Source organism: Erigeron canadensis, chromosome 6 (assembly GCF_010389155.1).
Source record: "Erigeron canadensis isolate Cc75 chromosome 6, C_canadensis_v1, whole genome shotgun sequence".
NCBI lineage: Eukaryota > Viridiplantae > Streptophyta > Magnoliopsida > Asterales > Asteraceae > Erigeron > Erigeron canadensis.
The window spans coordinates 33,824,770-33,837,349 of NC_057766.1; the positions used below are offsets into that span (position 1 = coordinate 33,824,770).

Consider the following 12,580-nt stretch of genomic DNA (forward strand, 5'->3'; position numbering starts at 1 on the left):
CCCTTCAACATCATCACTATTTTTTTTTCTCTATCTTTATCTTTCTCACTGGAAGTTTTTTTTTTTCCGACAACAACTCCATTAGCAGTTGTAAGGGTGGTGGCCATATTTGGATCTGGATTGTGATGGATCGGTTGGAATATGGTCAGAAATTACCATCACCACCGATGGTGGTAGCTGTTTAATAGCCACCGGCTCAATGTCACTTCATGCCTTCATCGCCACCACGAATCTCCAGCCACCACCACTGTGTGAATTAATGGGATTACAACTTAAAACCCATTTGATTCACCGCCATCAGTTACCACGTTTTGTCTTCTTTTTGTCGAATTTGATTTGTTAATATTGAATGGGTCTTGCATTGGGTCTATGTTTAGACATGGATCTAGATTTTGTTTTGAGATATCAAATAGTTAATTACAATGATTTTGACCCATACTATCTCAGATTTTGTAGGTAGATTAAAACAATTTTTTTTTTTGATATTGGTATGTTTTAAGAAAAAAGATAATGTTTGACTCGTTTTATTTAGATCTACAATTTATCAAAAAAGTGCAAAAAGATTATTTATTTGAGAATTTCATATTTTTAATTTTTGATATGAATATATATGTTTGATTTGTGTTGTTGAATGACACCAAACAAATGAAATAAATTTGTTTCTTATGTTAAATTTTGATGTTTGATATAGATATTGATACCAAAATAAATAGATGATTATTGAAATGATAAATGATAACAGAGGTAAAAATTCAAGTTTAATCATAATTTTGGACCTGTTTTAATGGGAAAAGGACAATTATACCCATCACATGCTATACACGTGATTTTGTTTTTAACGGAGGTTTATGATCATGACCAAAAGTGTTGACGGGGCAAAGTTTTTGGACTAAAACTGTAATTTATTAAATTTAGGGACGAAAGCTGCAAGTGAAAGTCCACTATAAGGACGATTTGTGTAATTAACTCTAAAATAAAATAGAAAAGTAACAAAGATTTACGTGTACTTTGGCCATGAAGGATGTCTAATGCCCTTCACGAGCTTTGAGCTCAGTTTTAGACATGTAAAAACTCACACAACCTGCACTAAACTTCCAATTAATTAACACTAGTGCTATTTTGAGAAAGACTTTTTCATGGTAATATATCTAGTGCTATTTTGAATTATGGTAGAGATTATATCCGTCGTGACATATAACTAAGGGGCAATTTGGTTCAGAGAAATTTTTTAAAGTAATTGGAATCTGTTAAAAGATTTGGAATTAGAAGAAATTGGAATATGAAAGTTTTAAAATATGTCTTGTGTTTGGTTGACAGAATTCAATAGAATCTAGTTAAACATAAACTAATTTAAATGACTAATCTAACCTTTCTTCCATTTTTTATGATATCATTTTCTCTCCAATTTTAATAATATGTTATAGTTTTATGTTAATAATAATACTCGTAATACATATAAATATTACAGTAATTAATATACACTGATATACGGAATCTTATTGTTAGGTCCGTTTGACCGATGCATATCGAAATCTGTACGAATCTAGATGTGCGAAATCCATCTAGATCCGTTCTTGAGGCTATAAACAAACACACATTTATACAAACCAAAATAGATATAGAACAGGGGATATAAAATAATTCCTTTGTCATTAATCGAATGATTACAAGAATGAATCCGTTTAATATACATCTCAATGATTCCGGATTACAACCAATCGAGACGACTCTTGATAATGAATTACATGGTGGCGGAATGGCGGGGCATAGATCTCTACCCCGATCCCTATGGACGACTCTCTATTGCAACTAGAACCATCAATTGAAATCAATAACCTAAGAAACCTATATATAGGCTAAACATATATGGGCTGCACCTGTTAATTTCGTGGCTGCCATAATTGGTTTGATGTTAATAACCTCAAAGGATTAACATCAAAGGAATAACTATAATAGAATAACTTCAAAGCCTTTAAAATGTCAGCCTTAGAATTGTATTGCAACGGATAATAATAAGTGCCCGAAAACTGCACTAAGATTTATTCATGGACCGATGAGCGTTTGTGACCGTTTACAATAGTGAATACTGAAACAGACAATTCCTGATGCCCTCAAACAGATCCACTATCGCCTATTGGCTTTGCTTTAATAGATTCTATTTGACTGGAAGGAACATTATACGACTTTTTTACTTTGCAAGAGTAGTTTCGTTGGTGAAAGGGAGGGAGGAGTTTGACTGAAGCCCGACCTCTATGATCTGAAATACATACCACACAGATATGAGCTATCCATCTCCATCCTCATTCATATCTATTATCCAACCACCATCGTTTCACCAGGAAAAAAAATAAACAACCATCCATGACTAATGACAATGAATTTCAATCATAATAGATTTCTCTTTCACTCTAGTCTCACGCATCTCTTTCTGAGTTTCTGTGCATCACAGATCATGCTCTTATATGCATTAACCAACAATACAAACATCCCTGTTATCTTTCAAAAATATCTTAATTTTACTTTTATTAAAAAGACCATACCTTTAAATAAAGAAAAAGAAAGAAAAATATATATCAAGTTGTTGTAAGTGGTGGCTGGTGGAGGTCGTTAGCCACTAATTGATGACGGTGGTTGATGGCCGGTTTTTGTCGCTTGTGATTGCTGCCATGGCGGTAGTTGGTGGTTGTGCTCCAGCAAAGATGGTTCCCAAAAAGAAATTGATATACGGAGATATAAAAAAAAAGAAGAGAAAAGATATACCTTTTCGAAAGAAGATTGTAGATCTAGTTTTTTCTTTTTTTTTTTGTCTAAAGCTTTTGATTAAGCAGCTATGGTGATTGGTGAAGATGAAATATATGTTACATGGGTTTATTTGTTGTGGAGGGGCTTTTGGTCATTATGTGTGAATTCCAAAGAAATTGTGAACTTTCCATCCATATATTGAAAGAATTATACATTCCATGATATAAATAATTTGATGGAAAATTCTTAATTCCAATTCCATCTCTTTGCTCAACCAAACATAGGAAATGGTAGAATTTAAATTTCAATTCCTAAGAATTCCTAGGAATTCTACAAACCAAACATCCCTAAGGGTTATACATTATCATTTTTCATAGTGTTATTTTATAGTATATAGAGATTATATCTTTTTATTTTTATTTTGGGTGAGATTATATCTTTTGAATGTTCGTTTTTTGGTCAGAGCCTGTTCACCCCATACGTGGTCTCTACACCCACTGGGCAGGATGCCATCGCGGTAGTTCACAAGGAAAACCCCCGGATAGATCGCCAAACGACACGACATCTACGACATTGAATGCCATATGGGGTAAAACTTGTCCCCCCTTGGATTCGAACCCTGGTTGCTCAAAGAACAAGCCTTTAATGGAGGTCTGGGATGTCACTGGGCCATCAACCCATTGGCATTTGGGTGAGATTATATCTTTCGTAACATATAAATAATGACGATACATAATGTATCGTAGAAAGATTCAGTTATCTTCTTAAGGTTAAGAAGAAGTCTTCTTTCAATTATAAAACTATATACATATTTTATCAATGTTTAAAAACCTAGATTTTGCTTGTAATCCGTTCACGGTTAAACCGAGTTGAGCTAGTAACCCAAACCAAATTTAAAACAATTTTTCTCATTTCTTTATAGTAAGTTTTTTGTCCAATTTCCTAGTCGTGATTGTGAAGAAGACTTTTTGACGTAACAGGTTTCCGTTAAAAACTTCTCATAAAAATGAAAAATAAATAAAGTGGAAACTATGTCGAAAGGGGGGGGGGGGGTAAATGAGTTGGAACCCTCTGGTCCCATGTACCGTTTTGGTACCCAGAGCGCACACCGCATAGAAAGTCCTTCCCTCTCTGCTCATCCTTCCCCGTTCCTAGCTTAGCTCTCACTATTGAAGCTCGTACGCAATGAGCCTCTCACGTTTAACTGAGATTGCTGCTTAGTCCTTTTCAAAAGCCTAATTCGTTCGCCTACGAATAGTCAGAAAAGTCTAACTCTTTCACCTATAGGTAGCCAAAATCCTAGAAAAAAGGAACTTGATGATGTTCTTCTCCCCTCGTGGTTTCTATCTATAGATGGCCGGTAACTTACCATTCTCACACATGATTCACTAAATATAGTTTCTGCTATTGCCTTTGGCAAGATTTAAAGTGAAAAATATCTCTTAAAATATTTTGTTGTAAAAATCTTTTTTTTTTTCTTTTCATATTTATAATTAATTTTTATTTGATTGTTTAGGTCATATATTTCTAACATTTTTTTTTTCTTCTCCAAAGTGTAAACTATATTAATAACAAACTATATACATGCAAATATGCAATCTACTTTTACAAGAATCGGATATATCTGATTTGCTAAACAAAGTAGATGCTCAATATATTCAGTTACCCTACTCACTAAAAAGATCAGTTAAACGTTAAATTCAAACTGAAATCCCATAAGGGATGTACCATACAACCACACATACAAATTTGAGTATATATCATGCCCACACAAACAACTATATACATCTAACCCAGGTGTTAGCACTATAATAAGGTTAAGAAGTGTCAACTTTCACCACTTTTAATTTTTATTCGCACATACTAGCTATTAGACTACTCCAATTATGTCATATACCCTCATATTGTAGCTGAATTACATATCTTCTAAACATCTCGATATTAGAAGAAATCTTTCTAACATTTAAACTCAATAAACTCGAACTTTAAAGTATCACTAATATTCTTAAATCTTAATAATAGCTTTATCATTTTTGTTTTCACTTACAAATATATTTTTGTTTTTGTCTTACCAAATGTGATAAACGGAAACACTACAAGGAATTTTGAACTATATGTATGTATTTTGTGTCTATTAGTAGACATTTTGCTTATATAAACTCATAAAAATATCATAGAACCAACTTACTTTTATTTTTTGAAAGATAATTTTCGGATATAAACAAACATTTTCACTGTCAAATGACGAAATTCTAACTTGACAGTGTCTAAACAGGGTCTCACTATCTCGTGCTAAGCAAAGGTGCGAAAGGAAAAACACAACAGGCTTCCCAACCACTAATTGAAGATTACTGAAATATGAATTTACATTAGGCATCAAATGATAAAAACCAACTTAATTTTACTAATGATAAATAATGTCAATACAAACTCATTAGTCGTAGATTGAAGTATAGTACAAGACGGATTAGCCCAAAGGTAATCAATATACTCACTCGTAAACCACTGGGTTAAACCCCAGTGGTCAGGGGTGTTTCACTAAACCTGCTATGCGGGGTCTTAAGAGAGTTTATTCCAAGGTCTCGAGTTCGAGTCTTGGTAGGTCCTCCTCGACGGTATTTTCCAATTAAGGAGTTGGTATGGTGAAAAAGGCTATTTAAAATTCGCTTAGTACATGACCCTTTCGTTGTGCGATTAACACACATCATACGCGTCTGACGTAAAATTCACTTGTAAAAAAAAAATAAAAATATACTCACTCGTACTTATCCAAAAAGCACATTTTAATTGTAAAAATACCTTAATAAGGTGCTAGCTGAACATCCTAATATTATTTTATATTTAAAATTAGTAATATAAATAAAGGATTTGTTAGTGATAGCCCTTAAGGTTGTCAGTAAAAACTAATTGGGTGCATTAAAATTTATACTTGCTGTTAGGAAAATCAGAGACGGTTTTTAATATATAATGTACAAGTTTTTAATATTATCATTTTCGTATAAATAATAATAATAATAATAATAATAATGATAACTAAAAGGAAAATATAAATTCAGATAGTCTTTACGTAGTCAAAATTAGTTGAACAGAACAGTTTGGTGGGTTTGTTTGTCTCAAGTTGTCTCGTACGGATAGAGAAAAGCTTCAAATCCCTAGGTACGTTCTTCGTACGCCTGTCATCATCTTCTCCCCTTCCCTCCTTCCTTCATTATGTTATATTTTTTATAATTATTTATAATAATTATTATTATTATTATATATGCATATTATATAATTATATATGAAGAAGATATGTTTAATTCAATTGAAAAAATAAAATATGTGCTTGCATTTTTATAATTAAGATCGATTTTGATGTGTTACTTTGTGTTCAGTTTTATAATTTGTTTGATTAAACTGATTTTTTGAAATTGAATTATAAAGTTTGATTTTTTAAAAATTATTTTTAGTTAATTTGGTACTTTGTTGAAATTAAGTTTGTTTTTATTAAATTGCTGCTTCAAAAAGTAATGTAGCTTTCTAAAATTTGTTTATAAAAGAGAGGTGTTATGATAAAGGGGAGAAAATAATCAAAATAGAAAAAAAAACAGATTTTTTAAAAACTGTTTTTGATGAATTTTATATACCATTATACGAGTATTTGTTTTTCTGTAAGTATAAGTAAATTAATTTAAATCGTTGTTCCGTTTTTCGTGATGAGGAATTAGAGATTCTTATGATAATGTCACCAGTTTTTATTACTATTTATTGTTTTTGAATGATTTATTGGATCTTATCAATTATTGTTATTGTTATAAACTACAATTCAATGCCATAGGACTAGTAAAATAGCTGACATCTTGGGTTACTTATAGAGTATAGGCACGCGCGCGTGTATGTATAAATTTTTTTCGAGGAACTTTTGTTCTTAATGTTTGCAGGGTTGTGTATCAGCTTTTAGTTTGTTTGGAAATTTGTTTAATTTATTTGTTAGAACGCTTTGAAATGATGTTGTAGTCACCGACATTGTCACGTGAGAGGACTTGAAAGTTGAAAATGGTTCTTGGTGAAGTCAATGTAGTGATGTTAGCATTGTTGGAAGGGTGTGTAACATTTATCTGATTGACGTGTTTTGAATCTTAGGTTAAAAGTATTTTTATTCAGTAAAATTATGGAAGCACAAAAAAGGAAGTTTCCGGTTAATGCAACGGATTATAAGCTATATGAGGAAATTGGTGAAGGAGTTAGTGCCTCCGTGTATAGGGCACTTTGCGTTCCATTAAATGAGACAGTCGCAATCAAGGTTCTTGATATGGAAAGGTGCAATAATGATCTGGTATGCTGTTCTCCTTTTTAAGTTCATTAATTGAACACGTGGGGTTAAAGGTTACCGATATAGGTTTAGGGTTACAGTTAACATTTTATTTTGTTTGAATTAGGATGGCATCCGTCGGGAAGTGCAGACCATGAGCTTGATTAATCATCCAAATTTGTTACGGGCGTATTGCTCTTTTACAGTGGGCCACAACCTTTGGGTTGTTATGCCATATATGGCTGGTGGATCATGTCTTCACATAATGAAATCATCTTTTCCAGACGGTTTTGAAGAATCCGTTATTGCTGCATTACTTAAAGAGGTTCTTAAAGCATTGGTTTATCTTCATGCACATGGGCATATTCACAGAGATGTAAAGGTACTCCATTTTTTCTTTGTTCTCGCAGGTTCACATTTTCTTTCGATAGAAGCATGCATATTCTTTCTGTTTATGGGTGTATTTTAATTTAGTTTCTAATAATACGAGCAATAATGATGTTGTATACAGGCAGGGAACATATTAGCTGATTTTAATGGTTCCATTAAGTTAGCAGACTTTGGAGTATCTGCATGCATGTTTGATGGGGATCGCCAACGTTCAAGAAATACCTTTGTTGGAACTCCTTGTTGGTATGTTTTTTAATATTTTCCGTAGTGAATGGAGTAAAGTTGTTCCAAAATATCTATTACATGTTTTAATGGTTTGTCTCTCATAGGATGGCACCTGAAGTTATGCAGCAACTTCATGGATACGACTTCAAGTAAGTGTTGGTTCATTTGTTTATCTGCTATCATACTCAAAGCACTATAAATCAAATAACTATATTGCATGCTAACAGAGCAGACATTTGGTCATTTGGAATCACTGCACTTGAACTTGCTCATGGCCATGCACCTTTTTCAAAGTATCCGCCAATGAAAGTAATTACATATTTCTTGATATTAAAAATCATAATGTTAATTTATAAAATTTTAAAAGGAATGTAAGAATATATATGCATCCTGCAGGTTTTGCTCATGACTCTGCAAAATGCACCACCGGGCCTGGATTATGAAAGGGACAAAAAGTTTTCAAAGGTTTGTGTCATTCTTGAAAGATTAGATTTTTAGATTTCTCCATAACTTTATGCTAACTGGTAGTGTTTGGCAGTCTTTCAAAGATATGGTCGCTACTTGCTTAGTCAAAGACCCCAAAAAACGTCCCTCTGCAGATAAGCTGTTGAAGCACCAGTTCTTCAAACACACAAAAACAACTGATTATTTGGAACGTGCCATTCTTAAAGGCCTGTCTTCCTTAGGTGACCGTTTCAAGGTGTTAAAGGTACTCTGCCTATGTTAACCTTCAACTTTCCTGATTATTTGTTACTATACATCTACTTACTCCCCTTCCAACTTTTTTTTGTTGTAGACAAAAGAAGCTGATCTTCTTGTACAGAACAAGGAATTATATGGGGATAAGGAACATTTGTCACAGGTAAAAGTGCTGCAATCATGAACAGCTTTTCCTACTAAGGTCACAAGTTTTTGCAGACTATATGATCTAATTCAGAGTTCCTATATGCAGCAAGAGTATATTCGGGGAATTAGTGCCTGGAATTTCAACTTGGAAGACTTGAAGAATCAAGCAGAGCTTGTATGTGGTCAAAGATATGAAATACAGAATATAAAAGTTGATTATGAACACTTAATGCTCTTCTTTATAACCCCATTTTCTTTAATGGCAGATCAATGATTTTGATGAAAATTCAGATGGAGACCAAAAACCTTCAAAACAACAAAATGGGGTCAATGGTGCTACATTACCTGCAGTTAAGTTGTCGGCCAAGACATGTAATAATCATTCAGATGCTATATCTCAGGATACCGCTGATGAAATTTCTAATATGGAGAATCCATTGGTTTTATCATCTATTAAGGCTCGTCAAGCACCTGAGTAAGATCATACATATACAACTGTCCAAAATTTTGTTTCCTTTTTTGGCGTTAGCTGTTATAATTATTATCCAAAAATCAGCTCCCTGGTTCATACTTTGTGAGTAAAAGAAACAAGTAGACTCTTTTTTGCTTTCATTATTTATTTAGTGATGTATTAAGTTAATACAGGGGATGTTCTGATATTTGTGAAGATGACATGACAACTGTTAGCTCAACTGAACTAGATGAAACTCCATTAGATACTGAACAAGTTCCTGTGAAGCTGCTGCTAAAAGCCAAGGACCAAGAAACTGAAACCAATGATTTTGAGCATCTTAATTTCAAGGATTCTGTACAGAAAACTACTATTCATGAGTCAAGAAAGTACATGAGTGGTTCACTATTACCAGACAATGTTCTTTCTCCTACTAAGTTAGTTTCCAATGGTGAAAGGTAATAATTCTTTAAACTCTTGTTTTTCTGACCAGTGTAGTTTATGCTCTCATTACTTTCCAGATACATCATAGTTACATCTTTTTCTTATTTTATTTTTTATAAAAAATGTGTTACAGTTTACACTGAATTTGGCAACTAATTTTTTATTTATTTATCTGAAGGGAACTTTTTCAACCAAGATTTCGAGTAGAGCGCAATTACAGTGGTCCATTACAACACCTGCAGAAGAATAGTATGACTAGCTCTTCATCCGGTAAGCCATCCTTGACCTGTGAATGTCATTTCTTTCTTAATATATGGTTTCTCTCCCTCTCTTGTTCTCTTTTTTATCTATGTATTCATTTGTGAGCTGGTGCAGTAGAAGATTTACCAGAAGGAGTTGTGGTCACGCAGAAGGGACGTTTTAAAGTCACTGAAGCTGGTTCGAGCCCCAAGGTACACAATTACTAACGTACTATTGCTCTCTGGTACGTTTACATTTAAACATAAGTATAAATACCTGTCCTGAATATGGGTGTGTATGCATATAAACAGGTGTAGTAACTATCACATTTCCTTTTTCATTCAGGCTCCAATTCTTAATTCAAGTTTAGTTGGTATGGACAGTCCTAGTTCAAGTATACCAGCAGCATCACTTGTTCCATCCTTGCAAAACGTTTTGCAGCATAACACAGCAAAAATGGTATGCACCTGATCAGCAAAAAGTTTATCTAAATCTGATTTTTTTTTTTCTTCAGCAGCTTACAAAGTTGCTACTTTTCCTGCTTGCAGGAGGGAATACGTCAATTAATCAAGTTTGTGGACCAACCTTCTGATTCATCTTCAGGTTTTTCCATCACTGAAATTAATTGTGTGTTTCTGCATAAATTTCGGTGTATCTGATGTGTTATTATCGATGCAGGAAACCCAACGGAATATGTGGATACAGGAAACAACAGTTTCTCACAAGTAATGGAGCCCTAACGAATTAAGAAATCATAGGATTTTTTTGTTACATCTTTCAGTCATATGCTGTTATCGTTTAGTTGTTTGTACATTAATCTATTATTTACAATATGCAAATGCAGATTCCTCTTAGTCCAAGGGAGCGAGAACTGCAATCTCAGGTGAGCCAGTTACAACAACGGTAAGTGAAGCTCTCCACCTATTTTGATCAAGTTGCCTGGGTTATGCTGCATTTTTACATCTTTACTTAAAATATTCTTTTAAACTTTACAGCATTGAGAGTCTGGTTGAGCAATTGCAAAGACAGAAGATGAGAAATGCTCAGGTTTTTTTCATTACATCTTGTCAATTTATAGGTGTGTGGCCAGTTACGTTAAAAGTGGAAATAACAACCTATTTACTTGTGAGATGGATTATGTTTATACTTGTATATCCAATGAGCCAAATGGATAAATAAAAATATAAAAACTAATATGAAAAAGGGTTGACTGGGTCAAAATTTACTCTTTGTGTGTCCATACCTTCATATTTGATTAATTCCAGAATCAGTTTATATTACTATAGTAATCAAAGAGAGAGAGAGAGAGAGAAGTTAATATGAGCAATGACACTATAAGTATGTGTGGCTCAACCCAACCAACCTGACCCATACAAAAGTTTGTCTGTTCTGAGTTTCTGACCCATTTACCCTACCCGTCTGACCCACCCATTTTTGGCCACCTCTACTTATATGATGTCAAGGCTTCAAGATAGCTGTTAAGCTGACTTAAAATCTATTTGCAGGGAATTTAAATACCTCGTGTTCCATAAAAATATTTAAATGTCCCTCCCATGTAAATTGCAACATTTCCATTTTGAGAGAGTCCTCAAATTAATTTGGTCGTATACTTTTGTCAGTTTATGTTGTGTCAAACAAATTGACTGCTAGTCAACCAACCATCTTCTCAAATTACTTGTCAACTCAAATGTAGTGATTTTTACTATAGGGTGGTTGGAGTTGTCACAAACAAATTGGCATATAAATAAAGACCTTGATGTTAGGCATGGTGTGCCATATCAAGTCGGCTTTTCTGTTTGCCCCTGCGTTTCAAGAATGCAATAAAATTTAGGGTATTCATAATACCTTTTAGTTTTTACAGGTCCCATCTTTATTATTCTAACATATAGGCCCACAGTTTTATGTTATTTTTCTTCCATACATAAGGAAATGTTAATCTTAATGGTAAGTTTAAAGTTCCCCTTTTTTGGTTCTTGTAGTTGGAGAAGAAATTGAGTGATTTGGGGTTGAAAAATAGCTTCGAAGAGTGATCATGATGACTGGGATGATGACGAACAGATGAGATATTTTTTTGACTCATGACGGCTTCTATATTTGTTTTTCAGCGTATAGTTGCACATCAAGGTTGTGTCGATGCTAGTAGTTGTGACATTCATTTTATGTTAATATAGGGGTAAACACAGGAAATTATGAGTGATCATTCCTTACATCATGCTAGATGATTTCCCTCAATTATCAAATACTAAAAGTTATAGACAGATGGGTGTCTAGTCCTCTGCAAGGGAAGAGCGACTGTTGACCAAATCTAGGCTATTTTCAACATTGTTTTAGAGGTTTTGTTTTGTTTTCAAAGTTTGAATTATTATTTTTCTTCTCCTTTCTACCATGGTTTACATATTCATACATGAACAAAATTGAACATAAAATTTCTTATGGGACAAAATGATCAAATCTATCTTTCAGTTTATATAGTCAATATTTGGCAATGGTTAATTTTGGTGGTACGGTACCAAGCTGTTACCTTTGGGATGTAGATGAGTATCGGATCCCCAACAGGGTATGAGTCAAACATGTTGAAAGCTTACAGTAAACTTAGCTTCAGCTTACAAGGATTAGGGCTCATATGGATTGAGTGCTAAATACTTGTGTAAATAAAGGTAGATATGAGCTCAACTTGAGTAGGTTATTTGAACTCAAACTGGACGAGAATTAGTATGGTAAAAGCTTTTTTCAAGTTTTCTGATGGAGTCATGGAGGTCAAATCCAGGTTGCTAATTCTAGCATCGTTTCTGGTTGCATTTTTGAGTTGTTTGAGCTCTTAAGTCAAGCTAAAATGCTTGGTTTTGTGTTCATTTAGTTTAAAATGAATAGCAGTTCTAAAAAAATAAAATAAGAAATGAAATAGCTCTATTAGCATTGGATGGACATCAAGTGTAGGTAGAAATAACACC

General features: G+C 33.5%; 1 protein-coding gene across 2 annotated transcripts; it reads left to right on the forward strand.

The window, feature by feature from the left end:
• Positions 1-5,827: 5,827 nt before the first annotated feature.
• LOC122603381 (serine/threonine-protein kinase BLUS1-like) lies at positions 5,828-12,001 on the forward strand. Of its 2 annotated transcripts, none has more exons than XM_043776065.1 (20): positions 5,828-5,898; positions 6,865-7,057; positions 7,161-7,415; positions 7,545-7,666; positions 7,753-7,797; positions 7,876-7,957; positions 8,045-8,113; positions 8,187-8,357; positions 8,445-8,510; positions 8,601-8,669; positions 8,761-8,969; positions 9,140-9,403; positions 9,568-9,659; positions 9,765-9,841; positions 9,975-10,088; positions 10,178-10,232; positions 10,308-10,354; positions 10,474-10,532; positions 10,625-10,707; positions 11,609-12,001. In XM_043776065.1, exons 2-20 carry the CDS (start codon positions 6,893-6,895, stop codon positions 11,626-11,628), a joined length of 2,064 nt encoding a protein of 687 aa, XP_043632000.1. In that variant the 5' UTR covers positions 5,828-5,898; positions 6,865-6,892; the 3' UTR covers positions 11,629-12,001. The 2 variants fall into 2 exon arrangements, with proteins under 2 accessions (XP_043632000.1, XP_043631999.1); XM_043776064.1 differs by having other exon boundaries at positions 10,625-10,676.
• The last annotated feature ends 579 nt before the right edge of the window (positions 12,002-12,580 follow it).